General features: G+C 40.4%; 1 protein-coding gene across 2 annotated transcripts in view; it reads right to left on the bottom strand.

Annotated features, from left to right (window-relative positions):
* The window catches only part of pcdh7a (protocadherin 7a), a 44,811-nt gene continuing 25,195 nt past the window's right edge, over positions 1 to 19,616 (bottom strand). For both annotated transcript variants that reach the window (XM_020597056.1, XM_020597058.1), the window contains 2 exons: positions 6,543 to 6,744; positions 1 to 4,067 (listed from right to left, as the gene is read on the bottom strand). In XM_020597056.1, coding sequence (XP_020452712.1) covers positions 3,529 to 4,067; positions 6,543 to 6,744 — 741 coding nt within the window. In that variant the 3' untranslated portion in view covers positions 1 to 3,528. The remainder of the gene's footprint in view (positions 4,068 to 6,542; positions 6,745 to 19,616) is intronic.

The raw sequence follows: 19,616 nt of genomic DNA, 5'->3' as shown, positions 1-19,616 counted from the left end.
TTTAATGACAAACTTTTACATGATTCATTTTCATACCAAACCATTTGTCGACAGGTCCGCTTCTTCCTCATCATAGCAAATGCAATTAGTTTATTATGTAATTACAGGAAGGGAGCAGCAAAAAAACACAATCAGCCCCGTAAGAAAAAACAAAGATGAGAAAAATAAAAAGTTTTTTTTTTCTCATTTTTTCTCAAGTGCAGATTTGAAGACCTTAAGCATGCCATTGTCTGCTATGAATTCCAGTTGTCTGTTCTACAGTGTAGTTTTATTTGTACATGGCTATAAGGAATACAGCACGAGGGGGATGACAGGTACATGATGTCCGTTGAAGTGTCTGTTTTACAAAATGTCTTGATTAGTGGGTGATAGGTCTCAGATGTTACGCTCTTGTTTGTCTGTCTCCCCTCTCTGTTTTGCTGTCGACATATTCATGTTTAAACGTGCAGTATAAAAAAAGTTACACATCCACACAGATTCATGTACAGCAAGTTCGATTAAATCTGGATCAGTGGGTTTGAAAGGTGCCATAATGGAACTGCCATAAAACTGCAGTTTGTATAAATATCTGCCACTTTGATGAGGCAGGGCTGTGTCAAGAGTCTCTTTCCAAAACTCGCAACGAGTTAGACGTTAATTCTTCAACACCTTTCTGTCATCCAAGGGATTGGGACACATTTATCCCAGAGAATGAGCATACGTCAATCTGTCTCAGTGTATGTACCCTGCAGGATGTTTTTGATTGTTTTAATCAATCCTCTTTCATCGTGAACTCTCCATGAACAGTCATTTCATGTCAGGCCTTGAGTTTTGTTACATCCTCAGCACAGTCCATCAATGACAGAGCTCAGTAAACAGCCATGCTGGGGATATGGGGGTAATGAAGGCTTAGGGAAGAAGTACATCAGTGGCCTAGAACATGATAAAGGGTTGCAAAGTTGAAGGTATATAAGCTGCAATCACACACATAAAGCACACGCTTTCTCAGCCAGATAACTACTGAAAAATCTAAGGAGGAACCGTGGTACTTACTGTACTGCTTCCACACAAGTTTTCTTTTCAGTGAGGGGACAGTCAAGCAACAACAGTGTGGGGGTTTGTGGCCAAAACCATAAGTAGTTTGTTAACAGGATAAACATGGTCACACATCTTACCTGAGAGTTGCTTGGGTTTCCAACTCCAAGGATCTATTTCCTGACTAAATGCAGTACATCCTTAACAAGCATGTCTCTTTAGCCTCATCTGCTCCAAAACAACCAGTAAAAATGAAGAGACACACTTACCAGCAATTTCCAGCAGAGTTACATTTGCCTATCCAGACATTAATGAGATCAGTGCAGATCAAGGAAGGAGAAGAGAGGAGAAAGGAAACTCATTAAGACCACAGGGACGACCTAACCCTATTATCCTTATCACACCACTGAACCACACACTGATGATGGGAATTAAGATGTGCTGGCCTCGATCCACACCCACTCTTCAGCCCAATGAGGCAGTGTGTGTCTGGAGTCGTGCAGTAGCTGCTGGGAAGGACAAATGTGAAGGAATCGGTTATCTGAGCAGTTCAGCACAGCGATATGGGTGTGTTAAGGTCAGCACTGTGTGGTGCAAAAGGGTTACAGCGGAACTCTGCGCTCTCAAGACATTGTGTTCTTTGTTGTTACAGCCTGTGGCAAGCTTTGTGCCAACTCCGGGCTATTGAAACTGACAGAAAAGGCCAAGGTTAGCCCGAACTCATCCCACAATAAAGAAGGAACAGTTTAAATCACTGATGCTAACTCCCTTGCTGCCATCATTATCTCCATTTCCCCATAAGTGCACGCATTTAGATGTGTCCAAGTAGGCGTGGTGTCCAAAAAGGCGTGTCATTTAAGAAAGAGAGAAAAAAAGTTAGCATTAGCTTTCTTTCATGCAGTCTTTTTTCTTTTCCTTTTTTCTTACAGCAATTACAGAAATTTGGTTTTTCTATGAGTCCTACTTACAGTATGCAGAATATCTGATATTCCCACATTGCCTAACATTACATACAGTAGATGTCATTGAACTCCCTTTAATGTAGCCCCACACATCAGTCAGAGAGATGAGTAATTATTTAAATATGCGTCATGTTTAAATACTGGCTGCAGGGGAGCAGGCAAAATGTTACAGGTAGTTTAATGAAAGGCAGTATGTTGAAAAATTATGACTCAGAGCACATACACACAGTGCATATGAATTGCGCATTGCGCACCTCTTAATATGGATGTGAGTTTCTACTAACGTGTTAGTATGCTCTACAGCATGTATTTTTGTGTGTGTTCTTAATGTTTTCTGTATGAAAGTTAATGCAAGTTATTATATACTTCATGTTACACGGCCACTGAATCATGTCATAAACTGTGGCTCTAAGCATGTTCACATTCGGTAAATGCACTGTATGAGTTTGTGTTTACATGCCAAGGTCTATGTGTGCGAGTGCTTACAAGCGTGCATGTGTATACAGAATGTGTGTGTGTGTGTGTGTGTGTGTGTGTGTGTGACAATTTTGTGGTACATGAACACTGTTAGGATACAGTAGGTGTGTAGCAGCACCTCACTCTACTCTGAAATGGTGAACAGCAGCAGAGAGGTAACACTGCTGTTTTATCAAATACACACATACAATATATACATACAGGTGTGAAAGCAAAATAATAAACACATTTTCATACACACCGCAATAATGGGGCACTACTGACACTATGAGAACCTTGTATTCTGAATGGTTACATTTGATTACCCTAAAAAAATGACTCTTTTCTCTTGTTGCAGTTTGCTCTTAATCATTTAAGTTTTTAAAGAACATTACCTGATTTTTTTTAGATCACATTTTTTTCTATCATGTAACTGTACACAGTTTATGACTTGAGATTCTCACTGGATTAGCAGTTGGAATATTAATATTCCCATATTATGTTATGATAGAGTTGATTAGGCATTAAAAAATTTGATTGGTTTGAATTATATCCAAACTCCAACACCCGTTACTGGTTAAGACCTCTGGCTCACCAGTTGAGTCCAAATCTGACCTGCTGTAGCCTCAGTGAAAGTTTTTATGCACTGAAGCCTTTACGGCATCAGGATTTGCTCAGTCTCAGTCTTTCTCTTCCTCACACGCATCCCTCTGTAGCAGAGAGTCAGGCATGCATTGAATTCAGGTAAAAAGAAGAGGAAATGAAGTTGTCCTCCTCCACATGGACATAATAAGATCTTTGCCTGTAGGCAATTTCACTAGTTGTTAAAAAACATTTTTAGGAAAGTACATGTGGTCAGAGCTTTCCAAGAGTTGATCCATCACTTTCTTAAGTTTAAGAGCCTATAAATATTAATCAGATTCCAAACATTTAAATTTGGGAAATTCGGCTTTTGGGAAACATATTTCTTGACATTTTCACATCTTCGCAAGTTTAAAAGGCCCTCCAAGCTGATGATTTGCCAGTAAAGTTTTAACCCTCCCTCTTTTATTAGGAAAGGGAATGGTGTGGTGATGATTGCTCCATTGCAAGGTTGTCACAGGTAGACCTCACGGCGTGACAATGTGAGGCAGGATGTGGTCTTGTAGTCCCCTCCTGTCCGCGTCAGTGGTATGACCTCAGGTGGGTTCTGGCCTTCTCTTCCTTCCTCCTCTTGCTGGCGCCTCCCAAAGCCTGCACTGCTAAATGTGTCATAGGATGCTGATGTCATCTTGCGATTCAGAAGGTTACGATTGTGATCACCCATGTTTCTGTTGCGATCTCCTCTACCAAGGGTGCCGAGTGGATCCCCGTTGACTAAGGGTAATCTCTGACCTTCTCCACTGACGACCACCCCAGGTTCTGAGCTCCCTGCGCTGCCAGCACTCTCACTATCACTCTCATGGTTGTTGCCACGGAGATTGTTGTTATCGTCTCCTGGGGCGAAGGTGGAGAGCCGTGGGGGGTCGCTGCCGTGGCGCTGACGTTGACGAGGCGAAGAGCGGACAGGCATCCAACAAGTGTCAGAGTGGCCAAACTCATCACATTCCCTGGTACACTTTCCTGTCAAAGCTACATCTGGCAGCTGTCTGGCATCTGGACACAGGAAAAAGATACAAAATATTAAAGCCTTCATTTAATCATTTTAAGTAGAGGCCCAGATGGGATAATACAGTATGGGGGGTTATTACACACAGTCAAACTGGGGATGGTGCAGTTACAGTATAGGATATGCACTGGGCCACCAGGATGCCCCAGGAAGGAACTATTAAATAAAAAGCGAGAGCAGATGGATAAAGTTCAACAAAAAAGATCAGTTTAATGCTGGGTGAAGAAGACAGGAAGGAAGAAAAACATGTTAGAACGGAGGGGATACCATTTGAAGGAAGCAAGTAAAGCAAGAAAAATGCTGTAAGCGCAAAATGAAAACTGCTGACTGCAAAAGAATGTTTTAAAAAATATCCCAGCTGTGCTCAGCATTACATGTAGGGTGAAAGGTGAAGTCAAACTAAGCAACAATTCAGGCCAAAGACAAGGTAATTATCAGTTATTTGACAAATATAAACCTTCCCACATGTAAAGATTAAGTTACATACTGTATAAATCTAATTACATCCCATGAGTGCGATTTCAAAAGGTTAGTGAGGCCTCCAGAGATCGAATGCGACAGGATCGTCTATGTAATCCTGTCATTTATGAATCAATACTGACACTGTGTTAGGTAGAGAGAGGAATTCTAACGATGACAGATGAGGTAAATGTGACTTTCTGCTAATCACAGCAGGAAGCTCTTAAAACTTAAAAGTAAAGCAATGTTTGTTCATACACATCTACAGAGCAAATGAAAACAATACATTTGTTTACATTTTGATTTTCTAAATTCTGCTTGAGTTTTAATTAACACAATTAATTACATTTTTCTTTTGTATTCTGAACCTAATTCCAGTATTGTTGTCTACATACAGAGACAGCAGTGGTAAATTCATGTGAAATCAAAGGAGCACATACAGGTATAGTATAATTATAACTAACTCTATAGAAGTGCATTACATCCACCAAAGGAAAACAAACAAACAAACAAAAACCGGAGAATCTTATCTCATAATTATGACTTACTAGCTCAAAATGTTTAGAACCAAATGTTTCTCAAGCAGGTTCTGAAGCTTTCCAACTCTTGCTCAGTACATGTACTATATCGAACTTCGAGGCCCATTTGGAGACTATATTTGTTTACGTTTTGGGACAGAAAGTATGCTGAATTATCACTGAATTACTTTGACACTAAAGAATTTGTTAAAACCTGGTGATTGCAGGCAGGTCCTGCCTGAAACCCCTGCATTATCTCATAATTACGAGAAAAGATCCCACAATTGTGATGTAGTAAGTCATAATTAGGAAATAAGATCCACCAATCTTTTTTCCTTTGGTGAATGCAATGTGCTTCAGTACAATTCCACTCTCCACCTGATCGTGATGAAAACATTCAACTCCACAAAATCCTCAAGATTTCACGTTGATGAGAACACTGAATTCAACTAGAAGTACAGCTACAGTCTGTACACCCAGTCTCCAAGGTGACAGTGACCTTGCTGTTTTGCCAGTGTTGTTCCAGCTCTGACATGTTCATTCACAGTGGAAAGAGGATAAAGCATATAAAATAAAACCCCTGTTTGGCCTTCTCCATCCTTGACAACGACTGAATTTAAAAAGGTAAAAACACAATTTCATTGATGAAAAGGAACATTTGGGCTGTTGACTGACAGCAAGACCACGGACAAGCATCTGGCACAACATACTGCCACACATTAACGTTTGTCAGAAGCTTTTCATGTAACACACACAAGGCTTCACATAACCATATGTGCAGCACATGCAAACACACACAGGACAATTGCTTTATTCAACCTTCTCATCACATGAAGACAGCAAGTCAAGGCATCAGTGAATATGCATGTGTGTGTGTAATCAAAGCATGTCTAAGCCTTTCACAAAATGCTGCACATACAGTATGGCCTTGAATGGTGAGGAAAAATTCGGAATAAATCATTAGAAATATAAAATGCAGATGTCACTGATATGTCTGCTGAATATTTTCGTTATTATTTGAAAAATTTCTTTATTCAGAGAATGTCAAAATTTTTGAATCCTGAGTCAAACACAATGAGGGAGTTTGTTTTGGAAGAATGATGTTTCCTTAATCCAGGAGAGGAGCACTGAAGCTGTACTGGAGACATGTTACTTAAAAAAGTCTATGTTGTTCACTTTATGTTAGCTTTTCCTTTAAGTTGTCTTAGTATGTAAGTAAATGTATCTGTAAGACTCTTAACTGCAATTCTGAACATGTTCAGTTCATTTTATTGACTATTTACTGGATGATTTGTCTGTGAGTTAGTGAGTTATTGAGTGTGTGTGTGGGATTGAGAGTAGGTGTATAATCAAAACATCCTGAAAAACAATATATACAAGTAAATGTATCTGGAAGCCTCTTGACCGCAATTGTGATTTAATTCAGTGGATTTTATTGGCTGTTTACTGTACGGTTTGTGTGTGTGTGTGTGTGACTGCTCTGACCATTCTCCACATGCTCTTCCTCCCCCACACTGCCCTCTGGTGTGGTTCGCTCATAGCCTTCCTCAGGCAGCGGCAGGGATCCCAGTCGTGGCCCCGATGAACTCTTGCTGCTTGGTGTCTCCGAGTCCTCCAGGCCACTGTCGTAGCAACCGCCATCCTGTGGCTGACTGACTACTGAGAAGGTCACTCGGCGAAGGGTTCCCTGCAGAGAACATGCACACACAATATGGGTTTAATCATCTGGGATTCCTAATCTGAGATTCTAAATCTGGGGATTAGATGAGTGAGTAGGGGTCTGCAAAGACATATTGAGATCTGATTGTGTTCGCCTTGATTATGGGCTTAACTGCTACAGTGCAGGGTAATAGTCATCAACCAATCACTGTGGTCAAAGTTTTCAGTTGGTTTTAATCCTAGTCTAGATTAATTTGCTGGACTTGTCTGATGTTTACAAACCTCTGGCCTGGCTGGAGACTGGTGTGATTCGTCTGTAATGACACCCAGTAGTAGCAGCCGCTTAATTTAAAGTTCACTCTCAAAAACGCTTACCTTGTTTTCCATTAAAATATGTTTGGGATAAATTATAATATCGGGTAATATATAAAAAAATCAGTGAGCCACACTATTGTTTCTTCATAATGAATAACTGTAATTTACACCAAATCTGTATTAATCTGTAGCTGACAATATTTCCTAACAAAAGCACTATTTACAACTGTTTACAGTATTTACACTCACTACAATACAACAATTTAACCTTTTTTTTAAGGCTTTGAATTTAAAGACAATAACAAAAATAGTAGAATATAGAATATCACAGATCTCATCTTTTCAAATCACTTTATTTTTAGACAGTTTTTATCTTTTGTTTGTTCTGACTTTGGGTTTGTACTTCCAACCACAAAGTGGAAGTAAACTGGAATCTGAAAAAATAAAAAAATATATGATTTCTATTTGAGTGATCTTGAAATGCAACCAAAAGGTGTTCAGAAGTACAGTAGGCTACAGCCGTGGATACAAACCAACCATCATCAAGTGGAAGTGGGGGTGAATCAGTAACAAATCACATCACTCATTCCCTCAAATGTATATCAGCAATTTCAGCACACAAATCACCCCCTGTCTAAAGTAGTTAGTGGACCAGCTTTCACTTTGGAGACAAAGAACTCTGTAATAACTCCTTGTTGAGAGAATATGAGAGAGTTAAATGACTTCGTCTAGCCTGGAGGGATCACTCCACCAGGAAGCCCATTTCTATACAACACCCCTCCTATCTCCTCTCATACTCATTTATGTGCTCGCAAAATTACAACCCTTTCAATTTAGATCAGCTTTGTAACACGCAGCATATAGAGGAAGTGAGGGAACAGAGGGAAGGATGAAGATTAGGGTGGAAAAACTTCAGCTCGGAACGCCGCCTAAGGATAATCTGGAGGGAAATTGATGGACGGTCGGTATTAAAGCCAAAACCGAATCAATTCTTCTTTTTCTTCTAAACACCCAAAGAAAAAGAAGGATTTGAACATTTCACCTAATGAACATGCATGACAAGAGGAGTGAAATTAATTAAGCAGAAAGGGAAAATTAACAGAGCACTTGTTTCTTCTGCTGTTTTCTTAACAATGTTTACTTGAAAAAGGGATGAGAGACTACGGAAGAAGAAAAGATATTAGAGTCTAATAGAAATGCACCTTTCTTGGAGTCTCAGTGGCTTCATCTTAAGTCTCCACAGAGAGAGTGATGTATTTTTAGAGCATCAGCTTAGATGCAATGGTTCAACCTCCTTTCCACTTGGGGTAATGGCACAGTGAGAGAAAAGTGAGTGAAAGCATACAGTATTGTACAAGTACAGACAGCCACACAGGGCAGGGTTAGGATTGTTTTGTTTGTTGCCATGAAAAGAAAAGTTAATTGTTTGATCTCACAATAATAAGTTTGGTTTTTGAGATTAGTTATGTTGACGTCACAAAGAAAGCTGTCAAAACTATTATAATCATAAAATAATTGTAACTCATCCTCAAGGCAGAATATTTTTTCCATGATCAGAATACTTTTTTTTTTTTATAAAAATGATGTGAAATTGATAATTACTTACAGACAGCACTGTCTTCTGTTCAGAGAACCAATATAATAAAGAGTTCACTGAGGCATTGGGATTGTTGATAACTGTGGTTTGTGCATTTCATTTATTGACATTACTATCAAGTCACAGAGCTCTGTATATAAATACCTAGCAATCTTTGAAAACAAGAAGATCTTCTGCACAACAGAAAAGATTTTTAACCTAATTACCCCACTTTGTCCTAATCCAAACAAAGGTTGTAGCCAGAAGTTACATTTCTGCTTGTTCAGTTTCTAAAATATGAACTGAATTTTAAAAATGTATTACCAGTCATATTGGTAGACCTATACTGTATGTTGACCTTACTTTCCAATAGTTCATGTATTAATACAAAATAACATAAATATTTTGATTTTATTTCACCAGCTATTTGAATAATAAAATACAGTCATTACCTGAGAAACAAGTTTTGTCTGTTGTGCAAAAGATTAAACTTTTTTTTATTTGAAGAGTCGCTGAGGATATCGGAAGCATCTTCAGACCAGTGGTTAATGTTGGTAAACAAGACTATCAACTCTGTAAGCCTATATTTCATCATAGTGGTGCAAATTTCCGCAGGTTAACGTGATCACATAATGTTAATATGATGATGTTAATCAGCACGGCGATGTTTACCATGTTCACCAGCTTAGTTTAGCATGTTAGCATGCTAACGTGTTCTATAGGCACTAAGTGCAAAGCATAGCTGTGGCTGTTGGGGAGATCGTTATTTTGCATGAGCCAAAATATTGAAACGCTGGTGATGGTGTCAGGTGAAATTTCAGAGGATGACCAGAGCTGTTAAATTTCATCATGAGGAGAAGGGCGGCATGGTGACGCTGTCACCTCACAGCATAAAGGTTCTAGGTTTGAGCCCCAGCTGACCTGGTGCCCTTCTGTCTGGAGATCACCAAAGTCAGAGGGCTTCATCTTCTGCACACCATGGGTGTCCCTACAATATTTAATAGCAATCTATACAGTAATCTGTTTCCATCAGTTGGGATGCTTAAGCCTGTGTCTCAAATGTAATGGTAATACATGAGCTAGGATTACTTTATGAATTTGGAAATCCAGCCTGCGCCACAGGGCGGGGCTTGATTGACAGCCAGTGAGTGAGTTACTACTTGTGGAGGCTTGGTGCCAGTTGCTCCCTGTGTGTGTTATATTACAGAATTCATCTGTTCGACCATGATTCCATCTAATTCAATTTTCCTCTAACTCTTTCAGGCCAGAGCTGCCCTCTTTCATTCCTTCATCCTGATAATTTTATTTTCGGCATCTCTCCTCTGTCCTTCCTTCCTTCAGCTGAACCTGCAGTCGCTATGCTTTTTACAGCGGTAACTCTCCCTCTTTTCTCTGTTCCTTTCATTTGCTCCCTCTCCACTGTTTGCCAGTCAGCTTTACAATGTGGCGATCGATGACGTGCCCTTGACCTCGTTATGAGTTCCTCTCCTCCTTCCCATAGTGGGATTTATTGACCCATAACTCCTCCACACTCCCTAACCCCTTTTTTTTCCATCTTTCCCATGTCTTCTCTATCTCAAAATCTTGCACTCATTGACAAACCTCTCTTCTACTCTTTTGCAAAAATCCCATATTTTTGGCACTGTTTAGTCATTAAATTTGACTCTACACAGTCTGCTCTTGTCCATCTTGCTTCTTCACAATTTAACTTTATACTTTTGCTATTTCCAAATGATTTGAATATTATTTTTCATTTTTTAAAGCTTTCTTCCCCACAAATCTTAAATGTATCTCTTTTCATTTCCTTTCAGCTTTATCAGCTTCTACCTTTCTCTAAAAAGACCAAAAAAATTGGCTGTAGCCCTTGATGTTTTCCAGCCTGACTCACAAAGCATGTTTTTGGGCATGCGTATACATGAACTGTATGTTTTCTGGTTTTTGGCTGAGCAACTGCAGTAAAGACTGACAGCTAAACATTCCAGATATCTAATGGAGCTTGACCCACATTTGCACATGGCAACACACACACTCACACATACTTGCAAACACAAAAATACAGATGAATTGACTAAAGTCCAGTGTGGCCCATGAAATCGTGCCGGATGGAATATTAATTGAGTTTGATGCAGTACATAAAAAACCTTCCCCTTAATTTGACATGGGCCATTACAGTTCAAAACTGACATGGGAGCTTCAGCGCAGTGTTTGAGTGGGTGCATGGTGTGTTTGTTAATGTGTAAGCATGTAAGGCAACTATATTGTATGGGCATGTTAGTATCGTGATACAGTATGGCACTTAATGTGAAGCTATCTTTGACAGATCCGTGTAAATCAAACAGAGGCATGATGGGTGTGAACCTAGAAAAAAACTTAACCATCTGAGTCTTGCAGCTCAGAAAAAGCTGTAAAAATGTTCCTAATATAACATTTCATTTTAGGGCAAGAGTGTATTGCAGTGCAAGTGTGTGTATGTGTGCACATGCTTATGCATGAGACTTCATACCTTTGTGTTTATATTTAATGTCTGCGTATAAGTGTGAGACTTTCCAAGCCTGCAAGACATGTTATGGCAGCCTCTGAATATATGTGCTTGTGTGTGATTGGAGTGCGACAACGTGTTTGTGTGTGTGCACAGGTTGGCTCCTTCATCAAGGTAATTAGTGTGTAAACCTTCGTGCTGTCGGTTCAAAGAGAATTAACGAGCTCTAGTTAATTAACAGTCTCCCTCTCTTCTCGCTACGTGTCTGCACCTCAACACATATGTGTTTGTGTATCTATATGCAACATCTGCACATCTGACTGTTTGTGCATGTGTGAACACATTTGGAGGTGAGAGTGTGTTTGTGTTCCTCTGTGCCTTGCTACTCTCTGGCATGCATACTGAACTAACAGGATGCTACTTATGCATAAACCAAAACTACAAATGCGGTTGCAGGACCAGAACCACGTTTCCCTTTGGCTCTCTGCTCGTTCTCATTTATGTTTGACATACTACTGTATATCTTATTTCAGATATACCACAAAATATATATAATGATTCAACATAGCAGGCAGACCAGGTAAACATATTATTCATTTTCTGTACTAAAATATAATTGGATTTTGACTGATGTTGCATATACAGAATAATACTGTGACAAACATTTAACATCAATATCCAGCTTTGTTAAAGTGGACAAGCCAAATTAATTAAAAAAAAAGTCTGCTCAATAATTTGATTTAGGCTACACAACTCCAAATTTTTAATTACATATAAGATGTTTTTCTTGCCTGCTTGCATTTGTTTATTAAAAATGTAACAGATTGCAACAGAAGGAATTTATATATTTTAATAAATGAGAGTGTGGGATGGTATTTTATAGTATCTCACGAACGTTCATCAGTTATGATGATGTTAGCTAGTTTGACAGACGTTGGGCAGCATTAGAGATAGATGGAGAGATAGATTGTTTTCATTTTTCATTCCCAACATCCCACTCCCACTTTCCTCCAAGTTGCTGCATGGCTGCGTTTGTTGCTGTGCTAAGAAAAGCAACTGCAGGTAGAAAAGACATTCTTTTCTTTTGTGATCGTTGAGTTTTTGTGTTGAAACAGGCCCAATTTGGACTGTTTTATGAGTCAAATGTCAATCAAGCTGACACCTGACATTTGTAATCACTCCCTCAAGACACCTGCAATTTTCCTAACACTGACTGAGAGGAGTAGCTAGGCATATTAATTTCTCTGCCAGTTTTTCTCGACTGGTGATTTCAGCCTGTGGACATCTATTTGATGCCAAACGTCAATATTTTTTAAATTTGATTGTTTTTATGCTAGAAAAAAGATTGTCTGGCCCTCATGGGAAACTAAAAGTCTCCATTAAAAGCCAGATTTATGGAGTGTGGCTTAGCGGCTCTAGAGGGATTAATGGCCAGATGAATGGTCAGACAGTCAAACTCTGACAGTCAAACATATATATATGTGATTACATGTTATAACTGGTTTGCAAAAACGTAATTTAATATGGGGAAATTATTAATATATAAATTTATAAAATATATAGAATCATTTGATGTAGACTTACTACTCTTGTTAAGATAATACAGGATCAATATAATAGTCTAACATTTTTATTCTCAAATAATACGATCTCATCCTGTTTCTCATAATGCGATCATGTATTTATTACTCAAAGATAAATGAGTCGATACAATATGAGTCTTTGCATATTACAGGTGTAAGTGTGCAGAACTTGTAAGGTGATATTATACTAAGTTAGAACAATACAGGGTGAACACTAATATGCTTCTGATGCCGTCACATGGGTATAGACCAGACTTCATATCTGGAATGCTGATCAGTCAAAATGACCTTTGCTTTTGCTCTCTTGTTTTGCCTCTGTTTAGAAACCATGTAGTGTTAATGCAGCCAGCTATGTGCTTATGCTCTGAGCGCGGCTTCAGTGCTGGAATGGATCAGTGAACTCAGTGACTGTGAGTTTATTAGAGTTGAAATATTGAAAAGAATGTTTGACAGTGAAATGAGCAAATTTAAAGCAAGAATGCTGTCACTTGATTCATTTGTTGTATAGAGATGCTTTGTGTGGAGACACTAACACTACTGACGTACAGTGTCAGTCACACATACAAAGTGAAAGGACTTTTCATTTTTTGATTTCATGTTTGTTTTACCTTGCCATAATATTTTCTGACTGTTACATAAAAATGTTTGTATCTGCCCCAGATGTTTGTTTTATAAATGATTTTAAGGGACTGTTTTAAAAGCACCTTAAGTGTTAAATTTGGTGGAGAAAAATTATGGGTGTCTTCTCTCATACACAATCATCTATGTCCATCTGTATTTTTTTAGCATTGTTCTTTAACGCTTTGTCCATCGCTTTTCTTCAGTGTCTGATCCCCGTAAGGCCACTGAATACAACTAAAACAAACTAAACTTTGACTAAATGATTGAGTCAGCTGGTCAAATGTCTCTGCTCTTAGGTTACAGTTTGCTCAGAAATCACTGAATCATTTGCTACCAAATCTTTTGAAACCTCCTGCTGTCCTGTTAAGTTATGCATCAAAGGCAGCGAGGAGGAGAAAATGAAATATGTTGACAGAAAGCATCTCTCAAGGGCTGTGAGAACGGGACAGATGTGTTAACAATTCATTTGACTGTGATATATTTACACTGGTTATTTAAATATAGAAGCTGTATTCAAGACCTTGAGCTGTAATGGAGTGATGTGTGCAGTACTGGAATGCCATTTCCCAAGGCTATGCTGAAAACAGCAGACATCCTGTTTATACAATGTAGCCATTAGGTCAAGCAGACAGGTACAGGCAAGTATCGAGAGACTGTGTGGGAGCAAAGCAGTGACAGACGGTTAATAAAAGAACTGATACATGGATGACTAAAAAAGAAAAGTGAGACAAAGTCTGTTAATCGGTATGTGTGGCAGGGTAAAATATGGAAAAAAGGAAAAGGACAGAACATCTGCATGACCACAGAATGTGTGGAGCCTAAATGAAAAGACAAAAAATGCCATTTAGGAGGGAGACAGAGTGGACTGTTGTGGCATTTGCAGAATGCAGAAAAGGGTTTGGAGCAGGTTGATACTCAGCTCAGGGAGGGATGAAGCAATATGAGCAGCGTTTCTTCAGCTGTCTGACACACAGATGTCGATGAGCCAAGGCGCCTCGTTACCACAACACACACACACTCCCACAGCTTCCATGTGGATACAGTAAATACACACATTAAGCACACCTGCTTGTTAATGCTCACACTTGTACGTGTGCGCACACACATACACCCTGACTCACACGTTTATAACCATGCAGCGTGTATGTTGCAGTGGGACCACCTCTGCAGTAAGAGCAGTCCTCCCTTCTTCATGCGTCTGCTTTCCCCTATTTTCCCTCCCATATTTCTCTTCTCCCTTTCACTCTTTGTTCACTCTCCTTTCTCTCATCTCCTCTTTCTCTGCTTTCCTGTCCTCTTTCCCCTTTCATCCCTGTTATTCTGCAGTCTACCAGCACCCCTTCCTCCCCTTCTCTTCTCTCTTTCCTCTGTCTCATCCTCTCTCTCTATTGCTCCCTCTAGAAGCAGGTGATGTAGAAGGGTGCTCAGCAGTATCTGACTATCAGGCCTGACTCTGTGAGAGGAATGATAATCACTGTGCTGCACTGCAGAGAGAGAAAGAAGAGAGGGAGTGAAGGAGAGACGGGGTGAGAGAAGAAGGAGGGAGAGGGGGCATGAGGTTGAGGGAAAGGGGGGCAAGTGCGGCAGTAGAAAAGAGGGGGCAAAATAAAGTGGGGAGGGGCGAAAATGAAAGGCATTACAGTGGGACAAAGAGAAATGACAGAGAAGAAGACAAAGAGCAAATGGGAAAGAGAAATAAAAGAAAGAAAGAAAGAAAGAAAGAAAGAGTTAAAGAGTGAATTACAGAAACTGAACCCTGCTTTAGTAACATAAACCTCCTCTGTGTCATGCTCCCTCTTTCCTCTCACACAAATACCTTATCGTCCTCTGCTCCCCTCATCTTTCCCTGCCTGCATACACACTCATACACACACACACTCATGCACCTCCAACAATAGCACTGTTACTACCACAATAGCTTGTAGTACAGCGGCCCTGTGGTACAAGGGAGAGCCTTAGTCTTGTGTTTGAGCGCCAGAGAACATTAACTGCAGCAGCGAGGTCATCTGATCGACACTATGCGGTCCTTCTCTCTCTACTCCTCTTCACACTGCTGCAGTCTGCTGAAGGCCCCCCTGTGGCCACCACTGGAACTACCAACCATGCTGTCTGTCCCACTAAAATGGTTTTACATTGCACAATGTATGTATGTAAATGACTTATGCTCACTGGCCATAAATCACTTTCTCTTACTGGGAGCAATTAAAGCCAAACCCTGTAGCCAGTGCTTATTATCACAGCCCTAACTGGCTACTCTAAGCATGTGTATTTTGTTTGTAGGTACATTGCTTCACTGTGTGTGGGTCTACTGTATCACCATCCACCACAGCTTTGTTACCATCAAGCTGTCCACTCTGGCGCTGAGCTCTCTCCCCTCTCCCTGTCTCCATCTGGACTCTCCACCCTGCAGATATATACTGAAAATCACTGACTCTATTCACAGCAGTGGGCCTTTGAAATGAAACATTTATCCTTTTGTGTAGCTGTGACTATCTATAACGGGACAAACAAAACAGAAACAAAAGCTCAGAGAGTGAGGTGTAAAGCAAGGCTTACCAGACAAATGCCCGTGATTCAGATTAGCTCCTTTGTTTGTAAGACTGTGTGTGTGTGTGTGTGTGTGTGTGCTGGTGATGTCCATTGCTTTCCACTGGTTGTCCCTAAAAGAGTCATCTCTTATAATAGCCATGACAGCAGTCATTGTTAAGAAAGATGCAAACAGGATGGTGGTGTACAACTGGCCTTCTGTGTGTGTGCATGACTAAGAGAGACCATACATATGTATGCCTATTTTGATGACATTTACAGCTCATTCTATGTGTGTGTGTGTGTGTGTGTGTGTGTGTGTGGACCATTAGACTAACAGCATGTGTGTTAGGGAACAGGCTTTTCCCACCCACTGCTATTGTCCATTAAGGTTGACCAGCGGAGAGTGAACAATGGCTTCACTGTAGGGTCCAGTGAATGAAAGAGTAAAAGTGAGGATGAGGCTAAAGATATGTAGTCTTACGCACAAGTCTAGTTAACAGACACACACACCCTTTTGCACACAAACAGAACCACTCTGTTGAGAGTGATTAGAACTGCTGCTGTGAACAATAGACAGAGTCAATAAAGGACCTCAGAGACATCCGGATACAAGAGCAAGGTGTCAGTCCCTCTACTTCCCACCTCCACCTCCATTTCCTCCCCCATATTTTCTTTCTCAGCACTCTGAACTCCATACCCCATTCTTTTTCTCTCGGCTCTTGCTCTTCCACGCTGCAAACTACTTTATTTTTCATATCGGTTTGCTCCGTATCTCTCTCATTTTCTTGTTGTCTCCGTCCTCTAGCACTCGTATATACTTTGTCTTCTTCACGCCACTCCTGTCTTTTGTTAAATGGGCAGATTGGCTGAGGCTGACAGAGGCTGACATGGTGGAGCGCCACGGCAGACTGAAATCCATCGTGTCAGTTTAGAATCAGTGTCACTCATTTTAGAAGGTTAAAGATAGTTTTGCGTAATGTGCTGTCAGACACAAAGAAACACATACAACACATTACCACACAAACACTATCCCAGATATAAATTACACTGGAAGTTCAGGCAAACACTCACATGTATGTTGCACTACAGGAAGAGACAATTCTCACCAACATATACTGTAAATATGTCCTAAAGAATATCTGTGTATGAGTGTGTGTGTGTGTGAACACCCATCTCAGCCCTATCACCCCTCTGACACACACAGTGCTCCAGTAATGTCTTGGGGTGCCTCATCCAACGTCTTGACAATAGTCTCAGTGTGTGTGAGTGACAGAGAGTGGTTCGGGGACACAGAGGGGGCGTTATACTGGGTAGACGACATGCACGCACGCACACACACACACATATGCAGACACACAAACACATTAAAGAGGGAAGACAGTGCACTCTTTCTCTCCCTCTGCACTATTTCTCGCTCCCTCGCTCCCTGACACAGAGACCCTCGATCATTCTCACACTCTGTCTCCTTTGACGCAGAGGAAAAACATAAAACAACTGCTCCCTCCCTCCTTTCCCTTTCTCTGTGTGTTTGTGCGTGCACGGCCACAGACTGCATAATTAATATGGCTTTCATTCTCTTTGAGCTATGAAGTATGCTTTTGGTATGCAAACAGACGTATTGCATGTGAGTGTGTGTGTGTGAGATTGTGTGTGTTTGTTCAATACACAGGAGAGCAATTGCAGAGTCGGGCCATTGAGCGGAAGGAGAAGGAAGAAGGAGAGTTAATGAGAAAGCAAGGGAGAATCCAACGTGTTCCCATCGATAACCTCACACCACACTTCAAGCATGTATGTACACTGGCTCAATTTTTTCAATCCCCTTTGAAAACTATGGTTCAGAATTAGTGTGAAGAAATGGCTTCAGTGAAGCCATATCCAGCAGTTTCAGAAAAGCTAAGTCTTTGATGAGGAGTCAGCATGATTATTATGCGACTGCTGGCATTAAAAATGTTTTAAAATGCAAATTATTCCACAGCTGCTGCAGTAAAATAGTTAAACTGCAACTGAAAACATGTTTGTTGAATACTAAAACCGCAGGTACTGTATTTACTGCACTAATTACTTACAATATGTAAATGAGCACTCTCTTACTCTATGTTAACTTCAGCTGTTAGCTGAGCCTCATAATAAGCCATTTAAGGATATAAGGATTTAAGGAACATACCAACCCAGTCTCACAGCAAAATGCACAATAGTTAATTTGGTACGCAACACAAAACGCACTAGTCTCACAGTAACACCTCGAAAATTCTCATATTGCAAGGTTTTTATGGACCGAAAATTCTGACATAGTAACGTCTTTCTGACAGCAAAAATGAAAGCCAATGGCTGACATTCCTTATACATGATTAAGTTTAGGCACAGCAACTACATGGTTAGGGTTAGGGAAAACCCCTGGGTTCAGTTAAAACATTCTCAAGTGAAAAGTACAATATCACACAATGTCAGATAAGGAACTTGATCTCCAGCTGTCTGCATGAAAGTCAGCTGTTTCCTGGACCCATCCATCTACTTCAAATTGTTTTAAATGTTCTACGGTTCCTAAAAGGACACTAAATGTTGGCTTCCTGATCCACACTCCAGTCCAATTGGTGGCGGTAGTGCACAGTATTGTTGTTTGTCAAGTGCCATAAAACACCAAGAAGCAGAACATGAAGATCAAGTCCAAAGATTTTTATCGTCAATTCACTATAAGTGCATGACATAAAGAAATACCGTTTCTCTCTCACCTAGTATTGAATGCCATACCATTTAGGAAGCTAAAAATAGAATAAAAGTAGAGTAAAAATAGACTAAAAAGATTAAGAAAACTAAGTCAAAGTGATTAGGATAAAGCTAGACGACACAACCTAATAGGTATGTTCTGTGGTGGGTTACAGTCCAGGGGGCAGAGGGGGGGAGGTAATGAACAGCGTACAATAGTTCAGCATCCTCACAGCCTGATGGATGAAGCTGTTTGTAAGTCTGGTGGAGTGGGCCTGAAGACTCTGATACCTTTTCCCTGAAGGCAGGAGTCTGAAGCGGGAGTGTGCGGGATGGGAGATGTCATCAGCAATGCTGATGACTCTGCGGATGAGGCGGGTTTTAAAAATGTCCTTGAGGGAAGGCAGAGGGGCGCCGATGATCTTGCTGGCTGTATTCACTATGCGTTGCGGGGTCCTTCTGCAGGAGGCAGTACAGCCTCTGTACCACACAGTGATGTAGCCAGTCATGACGCTGTCAATGGTGCCCCGGTAGAATAGGCGCATGATGGGGGTGGGACACTGGCTGTCCTCAGTTTGTGGAGGAAGTAGAGGCGTGATTGAGCCATCTTGGCCAGTGATATGGATGCTGCTTTGCAAAGCAAATTTATGTTGCAATGTTACAGTTTTACAGCCGTTATCGTGACACTTCTACGTTTTATGCTGTGGACCAATGTAGCTATTGTACATCTTCATGTGAGACTGGGCTGAACATACAGTACATACCCTAAATATACAGTGGGTACGGAAAGTATTCAGACTCCCTTAAATTTTTCACTCTTTGTTATATTGCAGCCATATGCTAAAATCATTTAAGTTCATTTTTTTCCTCATTAATGTACACACAGCACCCCATATTGACAGAAAAACACAGAATGTTTGACATTTTTGCAGATTTATTAAAAAAGAAAAACTGAAATATCACATGGTCATAAGTATTCAGACCCTTTGCTCAGTATTTAGTAGAAGCACCTTTTGAGAAGCCATGAGTCCTTTTGGGAATGATGCAACAAGTTTTTCACACCTGCATTTGGGGATCCTCTGCCATTCCTCCTT

This window comes from Monopterus albus, unplaced genomic scaffold, assembly GCF_001952655.1.
Source record: "Monopterus albus unplaced genomic scaffold, M_albus_1.0 scaffold32.1, whole genome shotgun sequence".
In the NCBI taxonomy this organism is placed as follows: Eukaryota; Metazoa; Chordata; class Actinopteri; order Synbranchiformes; family Synbranchidae; genus Monopterus; species Monopterus albus.
This window is presented reverse-complemented; position numbering and strand designations above follow the sequence as displayed.